The sequence below is a fragment of the Typopeltis vanoorti genome, chromosome 9 (genome assembly GCF_054136105.1).
Source record: "Typopeltis vanoorti isolate ZY-2024b chromosome 9, IOZ_Tvanoo_1.0, whole genome shotgun sequence".
Classification (NCBI taxonomy): Eukaryota; Metazoa; Arthropoda; class Arachnida; order Uropygi; family Thelyphonidae; genus Typopeltis; species Typopeltis vanoorti.
The window spans coordinates 46,105,425-46,124,181 of record NC_143557.1 but is presented as its reverse complement, the minus strand read 5'-3'; the positions used below and the strand labels follow the sequence as shown (position 1 = coordinate 46,124,181).

At 34.8% G+C, this 18,757-nt stretch overlaps 1 protein-coding gene across 3 annotated transcripts in view; it reads left to right on the top strand.

The window, feature by feature from the left end:
• The window catches only part of LOC150103013 (DNA-dependent protein kinase catalytic subunit-like), an 847,149-nt gene that overhangs the window by 162,553 nt on the left and 665,839 nt on the right, over positions 1-18,757 (top strand). For all 3 annotated transcript variants that reach the window (XM_090397444.1, XM_090397443.1, XM_090397442.1), the window contains exon 13: positions 14,849-14,911. In XM_090397444.1, the coding sequence (XP_090253570.1) occupies positions 14,849-14,911 (63 nt within the window). The remainder of the gene's footprint in view (positions 1-14,848; positions 14,912-18,757) is intronic.

Sequence of the window (18,757 nt, the reverse complement as noted above, 5' to 3'; positions counted from 1 at the left end):
AATTAACACCTATAGAGCCAAATTTTGCTGAAATTTTATCTCACCATAAGCAATTTCACACCCTCTCATTGATGATAAATTATTTCAAGTATGTAAAACTTTATAGTATCTTTATAAAGTTTGTTCTATTAAAAATAAATCATATTTTTTTTGTTTACATGAACATATAAATTCAAATAAAATAGATATTTAATTTTTTAATATTTTTAAATGCATGCTTCTTTCTCAAGAACTGTATTTTTTGCAAATACAGTTACTAGCATTTCTGACAATTTGGAGTGAGAATTACTAGCAATTAAGAGCTGTTTGTTTGAGTTTTCGAGATAAGGCAGTTAACTTGCATTGTTTGAAATATCTTGCATGTAGAATTGGTGACTACACTGTAAAAGAAATACTTCCCATTAGATAGTTTTCTGTTTACAGTATCTATCTGGATGATTGGTGCATTTGTATGAAAATGCCATTTTTACATTTTTAGATAAATTTGCTGTAAGCTTAGATTTACATTTGCCATTTAATATGAGAAGAATAAATCTGTTAATTTCTTTATTTCTATATTGTTGGCACTGGAGTATCATCTCATCTCACAAACTCTGGGAATACCTGTATTTTTTATCTTATCATCTATATTGCATTAAAAATATTTTTATCCTAACTTTTAAATGCATATAAACAGTATTTACCATTAATGTTTTAATTCATGGAAACTGCACACTTAAAAACCAGTTTTCTAAACTGTCAGTATCCTGGAATCAGTTAATCAACTTTTTGCATAAATCCCCACCTCTTCCCCGTGAAAGAAGAAACAGATTCACTGTGTCCAAACAAATTTATTAAAATGTGTATATCCAGAATATTCTCAAAGCATTTAATGCATTTCAGACATGTTGGATGAAGGGTAGCTTTCACATCAATTTGGGGGTATGCTAAAGAGAAAATTATTTGATCAATGGTTATTCTACTGGCCTGACCTCTCTATTGAAAAAAAAAAAAAAAATAAATAAATGAAATAAAATAAAATAACTACATCAAAGCTATAATCTGTTTATGACAACATCATAGATTTTTTTTTTTCTCACATGGATAGTTTTATTACAGCAAAAGTGATGTCCTAATTTAACATGAGAATTGTTATATTAGATTTAAGATTCTGGATTAACTATAGTAATATTTATAATTAACTCTTAGGCAGAAAGATTATGTGGGTAGAATATGTGCCTTCCATATTCCTTGGGTTTTTAGACCATCATTTTTGTTAAGATTAGGGTGGTTGATAAGAATTTCACAAGCTTCCTTAAATTTATGTTCATATCATGTTTTGGTGTGATGTAAACAATAGGTGCTTTTCCATTCGATTCTATGTAAAGTATTCAGGGCATGATCAGAAAGGCCAGCTTTACCATAGTTATTAAATTTGATGCACCGTTTATGTTCCTTTTTTCTGATAGGAATTGTGCATCCTGTTTCCCCTAAGTAGGACAAATTACAGGTGTGTTAAATACAGTATATGCTGGGATTGGCCAACCGAGGAAGTGGATCCTTGGTTGAGTTGAGTAAGTTCTTTAATTTTGCAGGAGGTTTAAAGGTAGTATTCTTTTATTTTATCTGATATCCCTTTAATATATAGAATGGTTACAGTTTTATTATAGTCTAGTTTATTTTTGTTTTTAAGTGAGGTCTTGTGAAGAATTTTGTTGATAGTACTGCCTAAAAAAATGGCTGTAGCCATTTCTTTAGGAAGGTATTGCTGATAACTTTTAATTCATCTTTAAGTGCTTGTTCATTGGAGCAAATCTTCAAAGCACTGTTTTTTTAATGACAGCTAGTTTTTGTGTTGGGTGGGACAGGAGTTTATGTGTATATATATTGGCCAGTATGTGTCGCTTTCCGATAAACAGTGAAGGAAAGACTGCCAGAAGGAAGACGTGTGACAAGTGTATCTAGAAAAGGTGTTCTTCTTTTCAATTTCAACTGTGAATTGTATGCGTTTGTGTTGTTTGTTTAGGTGGCTGAGAAAGTGTCTAATATCTGGCAGCCATGGGACCAGATAGCAAAAACATCGTCAATGTATCTAAGCCAGACTTTGGGTTTTAAAGGAGAGGAATCTAGAACATATTGCCACTCAAAATATTCCATAGAAAAGTTAGCAATTGGAGGGAGGAGGGTGGATAATGGTGAACCCATGGCTGTGCCTTCTTTTTGTGAGTAAAAAGTGTTTTGCCACACAAAATAGCCAGAATGTAGTACATGTATAAAGAGTGCTGCGATATAGAGAGGGAATTTGTCCTGTAATACGAGGGTGTGTCTGAAAAGGTCTCGGCCTAACAATGAAAAAACGAATTTATAATTTCAAAATTGCTTTTATTTTTCAACATAATCTCCCATAAGACTAATGCATTTATTCCAGTGATGTTCCAGCGCCATTATCCCATCCCTGTAGTGGTTCTCAGTAAGATCTGCAAAATACCTCTTGATTCAAAGAAAAACACTGACCAGCAAGGAAGAGTTTTAGAGTTTTAGTTTTGGGAAGAGACTGAAGTCAGAGTGAGCCAAATTTGGGGAATAGGTTGGGTGTTATTATGATTATTATTACCCAAGACCCCATGGAGTCAAAGACTCATCTAGGAGGTTCTTTTATCATACACATAGCTCATCATACTGTGCTTTAAACACACTCAAATTCTCTGCAGACACCACACAATCAGGCAAGGCATTCCAATCATTATCAACTCTGGATGAAAAAAACCTGCTTCTCACTCCCCTACTCACACCATCTTTAAACAGTTTCCAGGGATGACCTCTGGTTCTCCCCTGATCTCCCACTATTCTCTGTAAAACTTCTCCAGCATTGATCCTATTACAACCCCTTACCAACTTGTAGGTCTCTATCATATCTTCCCTCTTCCTCCTGTCCACCAGACTCTGCAAATTACATCTTCTCAATCTTTCCTCATACTCGACATTCCAGAGGTCAGAAACTACCTTAGTCAGTCTCCTTTGGACCCTTTCCAACATTTCTTCATCCTTCTGAAAACCCGGTGACCAAATCTGGGCACAATAGTCCATGTGTGGCCTAATCAAAGCCTTATGCAACGGAACAAGAATTTCCCTACTTCTGCACGTCAGTGTCCTCCGCATCATTCCCAGAAGCCTTTGTGTTGTCTTCACAATTTTGGCGATGTGTCCCCTAAATTTCAGATCCTTATCCACAATCACCCCTAGATCTATTATTTCCTCTATTTCTGACAATATATATCCTCACTAAGCATAAATTCTACATCCCATCTTTGTTTCCCAAATTTTAAAACCTTATATTTTGCAACATTGAACTCACATTCCCATGCCCAATTACTCAATTTATTCAAGTCTTCTTGTAAGACCACAACATCTTCTCTACTCTTCATGGTTCATCCCAACTTTGCATCATCTGCAGACAACTGAATATCTCCATCCAAATCTTCGCCAGTATCATGAATATACAAGTTAAACAGCAATGGCCCTTAAACGGATCCCTGAGGCACTCCGGTAGTAACTTTCCTTTTCCTGGATATCGCTCCCCCGTATGCAGCTTGTTGGTACTTATCGGATAGCCAGTCTCCAATCCAATATCCAACCCCATCTGCTCAAGTTTGACTATAAACTTATCATGCAGTAATCTATCAGAAGCCTTTGAGAAATCTAAGTATATTACTGTGTATCCTTCTCCTCTGTCCATGGAAGCAGTCACCTTATTGTAATAAGTAAGTAGATGACTAAAACATGACCTCCCTTTAGCAAATCCATGCTGTCCATCAAAGATAATACCGTTGTTGTCAACCCAATTCTGGATCCCAGTTCTCACAAGCTTCTCCAACAACTTAACTACAACACCTGATACACAGATAGTACTGTAGTTTGATGCTTGAGTTCGATCACCTCCTTCATGAAGTGGCACAATCTTACCCTCCTTCCATTCTTTAGGAATTTGACCCGGTGCAAGACTCATTAAAAAATATGTCAAGTCCGGCGTCAACTCCCCGGCACATTCCTTCAGAATACGTGGTGATATATTATCAAGTCCCACAGCCTTATTTACATCTAGTTTGCCCAACTCCCCATACACCTCTTGCTCACTTACAATAAATATTCCTCCCCATCATAAACCACTCTCAATCTTCCCATGAAGTCGCATTCACAAGATTGAAAAACTTTTATGAACTGCTCATTAAGTATCTCCACCACAGATTCTGCAACATCTGTCTTTATACCATTTTCTCCAATCAATGTCATATTTCCATAATCATTCTTTCTTTTGCTGGTTACATATCGAAAGAACTCCTTAGGATTCTTTTTGGCTTCATTAGCTAACTGCTGTTCATACCTCTTTTTAGCTACCCTCACCAAACAAGTCGCCTGCTTTGCTTGGTCTTTGTAGTCCTCATGGAATTGGCTATTTCCACCTCTTTGCTGCCTCCATAATGCCCTTTTTTCTCTGTATCGCATGCCTAATCTCTTTATTCATCCATTTCACACCTACGTTATTTAACCATCTCACCCTTGGAATACATTTAGACATTGCATCTACTAGATAGTTTTTGAAAATCCCCCAAACTGCATTGATCTCTTTTCCAGCTAACTCCTCATTCCATACTACATCTGCAAGCTGTCTCCTGTGCTCTTAATAATCACCCTCCCCCAGTAGTTCCACATATACTCTTTTCATACAGAGGTCCTCACACTGCTGGCAACTGCCCAGGTAATCACTTCATGGTCACTCTCACCAATTGGTGGGTGATTTGACACTTCATTTATAATTACATCCTCTGATGAGATGACCAAATCCAAGACCCGACCCTCAATCCTCGTGTGCCCTCTGTTACATACTGTCTGAGGTAGTTATCCCTCAGAAACTCAAGAAACTCATTTTCTTTACTTCCAGTTGTATATCATCCTTTCAGTCTATATTGCCATAATTAAAATTGTCCATAATGATTACTCTTATTTGCTATGCCTAATTTGATTATACATTTCATAGTCACTACCATCCACAATACCTGGTCTATAACAACATCCAACCAAGTATTTCATTCCATGTTCCAACATTACATAGTGCAGATCCCTTAATTTTCCCATTGACAAAACCCCTTTGTGGGCATGTGCATTGTTCTGATGAAAGATGATTTTTTCTTCTGGAAACCGGGTCTTTTCTCACGTGTTTTTTCGTCTAGTCTTATTAAAAGATGGGAGTAATATTCCCCAGTTATTGTTTTACCCTTTTGAAGATAATTAATAAACAAAACTTTAGCAACTCAAAACACCAATGCCATGACCTTTCCTGCTGATGGAACTGACTTTGTCTTCTTTGGAGCTGAACAACTGGCTTCTGTCCACTGTTTTGACTGTTGTTTGGATTCTGGTGCGTAATGGTGAATCCAAGTCTCATCCATAGCAATAAATCGATGCACAAAATCAGTTTTATTCTTGTTAAAACGCTCCAAGCATTGTTCAGAGATTTTCGTGCGAGTGTGTTCTTGATCTTCTGTGAGCAAGCGCAGCACCCATCTATTGCAAAGCTTTTTCAGTTGCAATTCTTCATGCAAAATATATCCTACACATTCTTTTGAATTGTATATAGTTTTAGAAATTTCATGCACTTTAACTTGCCAGTCATCCAATATCATATCGTGCACTTGATCAATGATTGCTGGTGTTGTTACACTTTTTGGATGTCCTTCACATGGATCATCTTCAAGGCTGATACAGCCACTTTTAAACTTAGCAGCCGATTTCTTAATTGTGGAAAGCAAAGGAGAAGGGTGCTCTTAAACTTTTATGAACTACAGATGAATTTCTTTTGGCGTTAAACTTTCTTTTACAAAAAATTACATAAGCACACGATACTCATTTTTATCTATTTCAAGGAATACAGACAACAATTTTGCTTCAGACAGCTGTAAAAAACAAACTACTTGGTAGAATGACTTTCAATTTCACATGGATGCTTGTGACAGATGTACCAATTTAGAAAAAAAAAAACCTAGCAGATAGTATTAAAGATACCAAGAAATTATATGCTTGGTTTAATCCATTATCCAAGTGTAAGCAAACAAAGTTTGCACCTGAAATATCTTTCAGGACCGGGGCAACTCATGGCAAAGGTGGTATAACTTCTCATCACTGGCCTCACTATCCCATAATGCAAAGCACTTCTCCTTGCAGACATGTATAATGCTATGTATTAAGGGAAGGGTCACTACCCGGACCGGTTTCGACCCACCACCGACCCGGTTTCAACAACTTGCTGAGAGTGTTGCTATGTATGCTGAAGGCCGAGAACGTTTCAGACCACCCTTGTAGAAGGATTGTGCCATTGATTGAGACATTTGTGAAGAGTGCAGAGACATCAGAACTGACTAATAAATCACCTTTTTCCAGTGTGATGCCTTTGATTTTGTTTACAAAGTGTTGTGTGTTTTTAATATAGGAGGGGAAATGACCTACCGACTCCTTGAGTATTGACGCTAGTTTCTTGGCTAGGTGATAATTGGGGCTGTCTATACCTCTAACTGTTGGCTGGAGCAGTATATTCTATTTGTGATTCTTTGGTAAACCATAAATTCTCGGGGAACTAATGTAGTGTGGAAGTAATTTTTTAACTGTGTCTTCAGGCCAAGAAGTGACTGATTTAAATAGCTTTTCTATTTTTTGTTTTTTTTGTTTTTTTATTTGATTGGTTGGGTTATAGTTAACAAGCTGATAGGTGCTGTTGTCTGAGACTATTAGATTAATTTTTTTTAAATATGTTGTTCAGTTTAAAATAACTGTGATGGTGCCTTTATCAGTTATAGTTATTATGATGTCCAGATTTAATTTTAGCGATTTCAAAGCTGCCAATTCAGATTTGGTTAGGTTGCTAGTTATTGTTTTTGTATAATTTAAAATGTTTGAGGTTTCCAAACATATTTTATCAGCTATGGTGGTTGGTATAAATTTTAAGCTTCTTTCAATATGGCAAATAAAATCTAGTTTGTTAATCTTCCTGGGTGCCACAGCAACGCTTAAGCCTTTGCTTAGTATCGAGAGTTCATCATTGTTCGGAGCATGGTTAGATAGGTTGATCACGTTACTGTTCGCTGAAGGCTGTTGATTATATTCAAGATTAATTATCAGCCTGATCATAAGACCACACATATTGAAACTGTATATGGTTTGATCTTATCTGTTGGAACATTCCTGAAATTGCAGAAGTTCAATTGTCGTGCTGACAAATAAGTAAACCCAGATTTGGTTTACTTATTTATTTGTCAGCAAACATATATTATCATTATTATTATTTTATTTTTATTTATTTGTTTTCATTGACATCTCTCTTTCTTTGTTCTTTTTTGTTGTGGTTTAAACGATCCAGATTTAAACTTCTTCAATCACAGAAATGTGTTCTGACAGTTAAGATCGAACCAAATGTAATTTCAATATATGTTTACTTATGGGTTTACTTATTCATTTGTCAGCACAACATATATGATACAAAGTAAACATATTTGGGTAATTCAAAAAATGTATTATTGATATTACTTATTATTGATTTTGCATTGCAATTTATTGCAATTTGAACTGATCACTATACTATGAACTAAAAATAAATTAAAGATACCAAGAAATTATATACTTGGTTTAATCCTTTATCCAAGTGTAAGCAAACAAAGTTTGCACCTGAAGTATTTTCAGGACTGCGGCAACTCATGGTAAAAGTGGTATGACTTCACATCACTTGCCTTAGTATCCCATAATGCAAAGCACATCTCCTTATGGACATGTATAATGCTATGCATTATGGGAAGGGTCACTACCCAGACTGGGTTCAACCTTTATTGAGGTCTCTTCAGTGGGAGCCAGACCCAGAGGTGATACTAAGGTTTGAAGTAATGCAGAAGTCATAAATTACTCTGGATTCAAATATACAATGAACTCATATAGCTCGCACGTGTTTTCATCTACATGACTGAGAAATCAAGTCTAACGTAGAAATTGTCATGACAAATGGGACAAAGAGAATGTCAAAAGTCATGTTAAATAGAAGTATGTAAAAAATGTCCAGACTGCTTAAAATTCTCACTACACAAAAGTACACATTATGAATTACTATGAAAAAAAAATCTATTGCACTGCACAGTCCCAAAAATCCATATAACAGAATGTCTTTTGCAAGTGACATAAATCCAACAAAGTTGAAGTGTTATTAAATTTCATTGTAAATGGACATGCATGTTATACATTTTAGAATATTTGCTGCTTGTACAATGAAGAAACTGCTGGGGATTTTCTACTTGTATTCAAGTTTTGTTTTATGGACAGCAACATTTACTTTGATAATTTTCATGTTATTTTATTCTTTATTTATTTTTATTTTATTTTATTATATTTAAACTTATTTATTTTATTCTTTATCCTCTCTTTATACTCCTCCCATAAGCTCTGCTTTCAATCAGTTCCTGCTTGATATTTCACTTTTCATACATTTCACTTTTTTAAATATTATCTTTCTCCTTTGAAACATGTAACTTGCCATCAGTATCTTCAACTATTTTGCAACTCCCAAGGATTAGTGATGATAGATGAATACTGAGGTAGTTATCTCTGATCACTTTCAATAAATTTGTTTTTTCCCAAATGCATAATTTCTCTTGCCAGCCCTCTGTCACCCTCTACTTCTCCCACAGAATAATCACTCTTTTTTTCGCTTACTGAGCTTATTTGTTTATACATTTTTTTTCTCATTCCATTTTGTATTTTCAAGTCTGAAGCAACAATACCCTCTGAATATCTACACCCTCTGTCCAAAAAGAAACTGAACTTCTTGAAAATTGAAGAAACTAGTGGTGCAACCTGTTATATCTTTTTGTTGTCAAAAGCAGAACCTTCGTTAGTGTTGTGTCAACTGTTTATGACATTTGTTTCATTAGATATAGTGTCAAAAGTGACAGTGTGTTTTGATGAACTGTCGGAAAATGAGTTTCAAAAAGAAAGTTGTGATTGACTTTTGTGCTAAACTTGCTAAAAGTTTTACTGAAACACATCAAATGCTTCAAAAAGCATACGGTGATGAATGCTTATCCCGTACTCAAGTTTATGAGTGGCTTAAGCAATTTCAAAGTGGTCGTGAGACGCTTGAGGACGACGAAAAGCTGGACTGTCCAAAAACTGGTCTGAGCGAAGTTAACATCCAAAAAGTGCGATTTCATCAAAGAAAACCCAAAATCGTTCGTGAGATTGATTGAAGATGAATTGGGATTTCAAAATCAACTGTGCACAACAATTTTTAATTAAGTTTAAATTGAATTTGTGATTTGTTCCCCACAAGTTGACCGACGACCAAAAAATTTATCGAATTGAACACTGCAAGGACCTCATTAAAACTGCTCATAAGGACTCAAACTTCCTTGAAACAATCGTTACTGGTGATGAAGCGTGGTGTTTTGAGTATGAGCCTCTAACAAAGTGCCAGAGTGCTGAGTGGAGACCACCAGAAGAGAGGCATCCGAAAAAAAGTTGCGTGGAGAAGTCAAAAAGTAAAGACAATGCTGATTTGTTTCTATGATTCCAAGGGCATTATCCACAAAGAATTCTTTCCGCCTGGCCAAATGGTCAATGGTGAGTTTTATCTCGAAGTTTTGAAGCGATTGATAGAGAGAATTCGTCGCATATAGCATGAATATCGTGATGCAGGCAGCTGGTCACTTTTGCACGATAATGCACCATCTCATCGTTTGAACATTGTAAGACAGTTTTTGAGCAAAAAGCAAGTTTGTATGTTGGCTCACTCACCATATTCACCTGATTTAGCACCCTGTTATGTCTTTATCTTCCCCCGACTTCATTTGCTGATGAAAGGAAAGTGATACGACACCATTGAAAATGTTCGAGAGGCAGTAACCACAACCCTTAACAGTATCCCAAAAACCAATATAAAAAAACTCATTTAACAAATTAATTGACTGTGTCAAACACTGTATTGAAGCTGAGGGAGAGTATATTGATTAAAATAAATGATTTCAATAATTATAATTGGCCTGTGTTTTATTTTCTATCAAAAGTTTGGTTTCTTTTTGGACAGAGGGTGTATGTGTTCTAATCTCCAAATTGTACTGTATCTTCTTATATACAGTTCCACTACTTCCTTTTCAGATTCTTTACTATAGAGCACATTTCTTCTACTTTCTTTTGCTATTTTCTCCAAAAGGACAACATGCTTAGAGATTATTTTCTTTGCTGGATGATTTAAAATCCTGAGTGGTAGAGAATTTTAATCTCTCTCTCTCTTCACTTGATGTCCTGCTGGAACATAACAGATTATCATCACATCATCTTGTTTGTTGTTGTTGTTATGTGCCATCCATTCATTTTCAACTCTTGGTGATCATATGAATAAAGGTTCTCCGTCCCACCCTTCCTCTTATCCTTTCTTTCAGCAGCTGTAAGTTCAAGTTGGTAAGTTCCTTTATATTGTCCATATAACTCGTGCAGTTTTTTTCTCATACCCTCAATCTTCCCCAACATAACTGCCTTTTCTAATGATTCATCTGTTTGCATATGCCCAAAGTACATCAATTTCTGTTGTTTAGTATTCATTCCAATGAGCAATCTGTCTGTACTCACCAAAAACCTTCTTATTAATTATTCTTGCAGTCCACAGGATTCTTAATAGTCTTCTCCATTCCCATAATTCAAATGAATCAATTTGCTTTCTATATTTCTTATTAATAACCCCCAGCTTTCCCATACATCACATCTGATTGGAAATACCATTGCTTTCACAATTCTCTTTCATGGCCTTACTCACACCTCTATCTTTTATAATTTATTCAGGTTTAACATTGCTTTTTTTCCTGTGACTATCCTTCTTTTAATTTGATCCTCACATTGACCATCATTTCTGATTCTGGACCCCAGTAAATCACAACTTTCAATGATTTCTATTTTCTCTCTCTCTCTCTCTCTCTCTCTCTCTCTATTATGAATTCATCTAAATTGCCAAAAGCCATCACTTTTGTTTTGCTGATGTTTAAATTAATGTCAGCTTTATTACTTTCCATCTTAACTAATAGAATCAACATCTCCAGATCTTTCTTAGTTTCTGCTATGAGGGTTGTATCATCTGCATGCATGTCTTAAATTTACTTTTCTGCCACCAATCTTAAACACAGCTGGATCTTTGTCTAAATCAGCCATTCTCATAATATATTCACTATAAATATTAAAAAAAGGTAGGGCTACAATATACAACCCTGCCATACCCCTTCTTTTTCCACTTGTACACCATCTGTTTTTCTGAAGGCTGTTTTTATTGAAATTTCTATTAGATGCTCAGGAATTCCCATTGATCTCATTACAATCCACAGTCTGTTGTGATCCATACAATAAAAAAAGCTTTTTTATACATTATGCACAGTTTATTATTTTTTGTGGGTTCTTATGATTAGCACCCCCTCAACGTGCGTGCACACACACACACACACACACATTCACTGATTTCCATTAATAAATGTGCACTTAAACTTTTTAAATGTAATATGCCATACACAGCGTTGCAAAGAAGCAAAAGAAAAATGATTGTTATACATGAAACAATGTATTATTTACTACTTATCTGCTTCGTACTTCTTAGTACATAAGGCCAAGATCTGTTTCTTCTGGATACCTCTGTCCTGAATCATCAGTTGGCTTCTCTCCAGCTCTTCCAGACAGCTATTGTTATTTCCTTTTCTGTCAGTTTTCTGCCAAGTTAATTTACGCCTTTTCTGTTTTCCATCTGGGATTCATGTCTATATGAATTTCTCTCTGTTGTCCATTCTCAATATGTGTCCATTTCCATTTGCTTTTTTTTTTTCTCCCAATCAGTAATGCTTTTTTGCATCAGCTTACATAAGCCATTGTTTGTTATAGGCCAAAATCAGACATTTTGTTTGAAAACTATTTTATTTAGCTTTTTATTTTTGGTCAGCTTCCATGTCTCTGATACATATAATAATAATATGGCCATAACATTGCTGTTGAAGATCTTTCTTTTCAGTTTTGTTATGACATTTTGAAGATTTCCGTATATTATTTAAATCTCTGAAAATGGTATTAGCTTTTGTCAGTCTTTGAATGTATCATATCCCTGTCAGTTCTGCCTTCAGTATTTATAATTGCTCCCAAGTATGTAAAATTTTTAACTGCTTCATAACATGCTGATTGATTTTGATCTCTTTGTGGCATATGCTATTTAGTTTAAGCTGATTTTGATCTCTTTGTGACATATGATATTTAGTTGAAGTACTTTTGTTTTAGTCATATTTATTTTAAGCCCAGACATTTCAGCTGTGTTATACAGATCCGATTTTGTTTGTATATCATTTTATTTTGAAGATATCAAACGTATATCAACAGCATAATCTATATCCTTTAGCTGTGTCATTGGATTCCATTTAATTCCTCTTTTTGCACCTATAACTTTTCTCATAATCCAATCAATGCCTATATTAAGCTTGAGTAGAAAGTGAAGTACACATTCAAATTTTCGAATCATGCACAAAAGGGTCACGTGGGAGCAGTGCTGGCTCATGGCTTGAAATCGTGGGGGTGCTGCAACTTTCAAAATATACATACACACTGTAAGTACAGTGTATACGTGTTTGGATAAAATATCAAAATTATGGTAAAAATTAAAAAAAAATTAAACATGAAACAATATTGTTTATTATCGATAAAATTATACAGTTTGGTGTAATTCAAAATTATTTTAAAATAAAATATATTCTTCTTGTTTTGTTTCATGAAAAAATATTGTTTATTATCGATAAAATTATACAGTTTAGTATAATTCAAAATTACTTTAAAATAAATCCATTATCATAACCACAATAATGTTCTAAAATAAAAACTATAACAAATGTTACGTCTTTAATTGTAATGTTCAAATATTTAACGAGATGGAGTTAACACAATAAGCATTACAAACACTCTACTACTTGCACAAACTGCATATAAACAACAGTGGAACTGCATGATGGACATTGCCACATTATGCTAATAGCTCGCATCTCACTAGGACGTGCATATGCCTGTGCACAGTGCTGCTAGCATCCTTCACCCTCCTAAGTGCTACAAAATGGATTTTTATTATTTTTTATACAAAATAAGAGAATTGTATAGGATTGTTGATGATAAAATTAAATATTACAAGGAAATATATATAAATAAATATATTTATATATTGAGAAAAATTTGGGGTGCTGCAGTTCCGCAGTGCCTATGCATGAGCTTCCCCTGCATGGTAGCATCTACAGGATAAAAGGCAAAAGGCTGCATTAAGCGAACTGCATTTGAAGGAAGCTCTTTTCATGATGGAATAAAGTTGCAAACTAGGATGTCTTGTAATGTCTCAAAGACATAATCTAGATCATCTCACAAGGAAGAATTATTGGAAAGCTTAAAGAAGGCCACAAAATTACTGATATTGTCAGAGAGATTGGATATCTCGCATAGCATTATATCCAGGCTCTTGGCAGCATTTCAAACCGATGGAATGTGTTCCAGACATTTGCTAAGAGGGCGCCTGGTTCTACCACAAAGCATGAAGACAAATTTTGCCACAAAGTTAGCAAAACGTAATCGATGCACCTTGGTAGGTCAGCTTGCAAGTCAGCTCCACTTAAGCACAGTTATGTGGATGTCTTAACAAACTGTGGCAAGGCATCTGCAACAAGTAGGCATTATATACCCAAATGCCTGTAGTCTGCATCCCTTATTCACAGCTCACTGTAGAACATGTTTTCATTGGTGTTGTATCCATAAAAAATGGAGAAGACACAAATGGTCTAATGTACTCTTTACAGATGAGAGTTGTTTTAGTCTTTCTTCTAATTCTAGATGACTTGATCTGGCATGAAACTGGTACTGCTTGCCATTATGAGAATGTTCTTGAAAGCAATAAATATGACAGTGCTGGGGTCATGGTGTGGGGAGGCATTATTCGTAATGAATGCACCAAGCCACAAGTGCTAGAAAAAGGTACTATGACTGAAGAACGATATTGCAATGAAGTTCTTCAACATCATGTTCAATTGTTCTGTGGTGTCATAGGCAAAGAATTCATTTTTATGGATGACAATGCCACACCACATTGTACAAGAACATTGGAGATACTTGTGGAGACTGAGGTTATTAATCAAATTGAGTGGCTAGCATGCTCCCCTTATCTCAACCCCATAGAACATGTTTGGGAAGCAGTAGTGAGATGCATTTCTGCTCGAAATTCCCCTCCATAAAACAAGTCCTTATCCTTGCCCTGAAGGAGGAGTGGACTAGTTTACCTCAAGAATGCCTGAATCACTTTGTGCTAAGCATGGTGTAACATTATGAGAGCTTCATTGTAGTTTGGGGTGGACAAATTCTATGCTGAAATGTCTTTCCACATAATTTTCTGTAAGCGTTGTACATTAATTCCTTAACTACGTTCTTAGGAAATTTTAGGTAACTTTTGCCAAAAACATATTGTAGTTTAATTTTTATGAAATTTACAATTTGTGTGTAGTATAATTTATTAGTATCCTGGAAATAAATTTATATCCACATTTGGCTGTAGTCATGAAATTTTTTCATATACAGAGGAGTATGTTCTTGTCCTTAGCGTTTGGACATCAGTGTATATTAAAAGAACTTATTAACCTCTAGTAAATGGAGGGAGATATATGTGTATGGCTGTGGACTGTAGCCTGCTGTCTTTGGTGAAGCCTGCTTTGGATGCTGTTGTTTTTGTAGTTATTTTTAATAATTCAAAGTATTGGTTTTTTTAAAAAGAAATTAAATCTCTTTATTTTTACCTTAGGACATAAACTCCAAAAAAAAAGGAAACGAAGAAAAATTAAATCTGGCATCATTACAGGAGAAAGTAAGTAGTTTGATACATAGTCAACATAATTGTATTTTCTTATTAAAGAAATCTCTTGTCTAAATAATGAATCCTTATATCAGAATCCTTTCTGATAATGAGGAAATCCATTAAGAATTAACTGATGCTGTTACCTGGAAGTCTTTCGCATATTTACTAGTTACTGGTATTACTAGAGTTTGCTGTAGCCATGCAGGAAAAGAGCGTGCAAACCCCCCCCCACCATCTTTAGAAATTTCCATGCTCCAAGAATTCACATTCTTGCCTTTGGTATCTCCAGGGTAATTCCTAAGGTTTAGCACAGAGGCTTTCTAAAAAGGGGGAGGGGAGAAGAAAGGCTTTTAAGGTAACATGGTTAGTTCCCATGATACTAAACAATGGAATTTATTCAGATTTTATTAGAATATTCATTTTGCCCATAACTTTCTATCTATATATTCATTGATATATTCACTTTGCCTATGATTTACTTCAACTGAATTTACTGATGATTACCCCATCTGTTTTTTTTTTTCTTCTTTCTATAAACTATCAGCCTTTTTTAAACAAATATTTTTATCTTAAACCAACTTAAATTGTAATCTCCATACTTCTCTAATTGAGCTCTTCTAAAATATGAATCCTTTCTCATTTATTTAAAAAAAAAAAAAAAAATAGTAACAGTCTACAACTGACTGTGCTTTTGATAATACCTATACTTTTAACAAGGATAGATATCTATAAAATGATAGCTGTAAGTTTTCAAAGTTTTCCTTATCTTTTTTTTTTTTCCAGATATTGATTTTTGTTGAATAACTGCTTGCTAGATATGAATCCTAGATCGTGCCTGCTATGCATACAGTTGTAAATAAGCTTGACTTTCTTTAGTGATTTATGAAATTCGCAGTTAAATAAATCAGTGACAAACTTTGCTTTTAATTTTTTTTAATTTCATTAAGAAAATGAAAAATAAATGTTTCTTGCTGATGTGAAATTAAAAAAAAAAACATTCTTAGGTATTATTTTCTTAATATGAAGCATAATTAATAACTAGTTTTAATTACACTATGATTTAAAGGAAACTGACATTTCAGATTTAACTGATTATTCAGCACATGGTGTACTTATTACAACTTTGTTTTAGCTAATTGTTGTGTGGTTACTGTGGTCTCATCTCATAATGATGAAGAAATACCAAAATAACAGATATGCACTTGTTTGGTTATGCTACTTCATTCACTTTCATTCACTTTTGCCAATGCTCATGCATTAAATTTATGCATTTTGTAAAAATGAATAAAACTAAATGGTGCCATTAGTATCTTCATCTATCCTGAGTGTGTGTGTGTTAGAACCTGGTGCATTGTTACACTGTTGATTCTTATGAGCTTCATTGGCAGCAATGATCCGATAGGTGAGAAGCAAAGATTTATTTGGAAACAGCTGGAGTTTAGGGCAGAGTGAGCATAGTTTGCAAATAAGATAAATAGAAGCATGCTTTTAGGAAAATAATAGTCATACAATATACAGTATTTGTAGAAAGAATATATAGATTTTGGAAGACTTCTGGGGAGAAACTCTTTTTTTTTCCTTTTTATTTTCTTTTTTGCTAAAGTAACAATGCATTTCAGATCTTCAATTAAATTATTTTGAATAATAGCTACATTAAGCCTACTAAATTCTAACATCTTAAAAACTTGTCTAAAGCAAATTACTTGTTAATGTCTTTTGAAGCAGAGAAGTATATTAAGGAGAGATACTCAGTAGTGCTACACAGTACTACATTTCATGGAATTACACAGTTCATTATTAGAAAAGTAAATAAATTTGGGTGTTGTTCTTATCATGCCCAAGACTGTCAAATCTCTGTCATTCCATTTGCTGTTGTTATCAGCCTGCTGCATTTTGCTGAGCTGCTAAATTTCTCCAGTTTTCTCACTCATGAGCCATTCTAATCGACATTTCCTGCTTTTCGTGTGATCTCATCTTCTCACTTTATCATCTATCTTGCTCTGGATCTCTTACTGTCTTTGGAATCAAAACTGGTAAGTACTGTTGATTTTCCATGTTTCATCCTACTATGATGTCAGCCCAGTTGTATTTTAATTATTTGGATTTTTGAATAACAACAATTTTTGTGATCTGTCTAATTTGGAATTTTCTTAACTTTAGTGATTTTTTAATTTCTAAAATATTTCTTTCTGTTGCTCATTCACACACGTTAAGACTTTTGTAAAGAACCAAGGTTTGACACTGTATGTCAATTTCTGCATATAATGGAATCCATTTTTATTATTATAAGACTTTGGGACGTTTTCAGCAGTTATTGTGAGCAAATTACTATAACAGTGCTGACTGCATAAACATTTAAAAAGTATTCTACATTCCAATGAATTAGCTTGAAATTAATCAAATTTATTATTTTGTAAAAAAATAAAAATACATAAACAACATATTACACAATAATCATAATTAACAGTCATTTACCAACTTAAATATCTTGATCATATCCCCTCTCTTCCTGCTATTAGCAAGTCTATGCAAACTGCATTCCCTCAATCTGTCCTTTTATCCCAAATCCGAAAGGCTGGTTGCAACCTTAGTCAGGCTTCTCTGGATTATTTCTCATATATCCTCATCACTATGAAAACCAGGGGACCAAATTTTTGCACTCTAGTCCATAAGAGACGTGATCAAGGCCTTATACAGGGTATTTCAAAAAGAATGACACGATTTCAAATAATTATATTAATAATGAAAATGTGGTACAGTTACAAAATAAATTCCCAAGTATGAAGTAAGGCCTAAAGTTTCACTCACCACAATTACAAATGCTCAATGTGCTCTCCACCTGCTGCATGGACAATGTCAAGCCAATAGTTGAATTCATCCCAAATGCGTCTGAGAGTGTCTTCTGTCACAGAATTTACTGCAGCCGTAATTCTGGTTCTGAGCTCATCCAAGTCAGTGAGTGATGGAGGATCATAAACACAGCCTTTTACATATCCCCATAAAAGGAAGTCACAAGGCATGATGTCTGGAGATCTTGGAGGCCAAGAGTGTAGTGCCAAGTCATGGGGTCCCGTGCGTCCAATCCAATGCTGAGGCAATGTTTCATTTAGAAACTGACGAACTTGGAAGTTCCAATGTGGCAGTGCTCTATCTTGCTGAAAAATGTAATTTTCAGATTCTTCATTCAGCTGTGGAAGTAGCCAGTCCTGCAGCATTTCAAGATAGGAGTTTCCCGTAACAGTGTTTTCCTCAAAAAAGAAAGGGCCATAAACCTTTCTAACAAAAACCGCGCAAAAAAACATTAAGTTTTGGTGAACCACGTTCATGTTGTACAATTTCATGTGGATTCTCAAATCCCCATATGCCACTACTAGCGCCCTATTTGGGTTTTAGTAGTGACATCTAGCGGTCATCATATCAAACTCTGGGCCAAGGCCGTTCACATGGTACAAGTCTCATTCATTTGTGGTTCGTGGTTGCAGAGATATACAATTTTCAAATTGGGACATTCATTTTGAAACACCCTGTATAATGGAATCGGAATCCTCTGTATCATCGTTATAATCTTGATGTGATGTCTTTACAACTTATGCAGTGTGACATTTGAATTTGTTCACCACCACTCGAAGGTCTGTTATATTTTCAACTTCCTTCAAAATTTCCCCACTTTGCATCCCGTTATTGCCTACCTGATTTCAGAACCTTACACTTTGCAACATTGAATTGATGGTTCCTTACTGTTGCCCATTCATGCAATCTATTCAAGTCCTCCTGTAAGGTCATAACATCTGCTTGATTCCTCATCATTCTATCCAGTTCTTAAACAATCTGCAGTTATATATCACCAGCTAAACT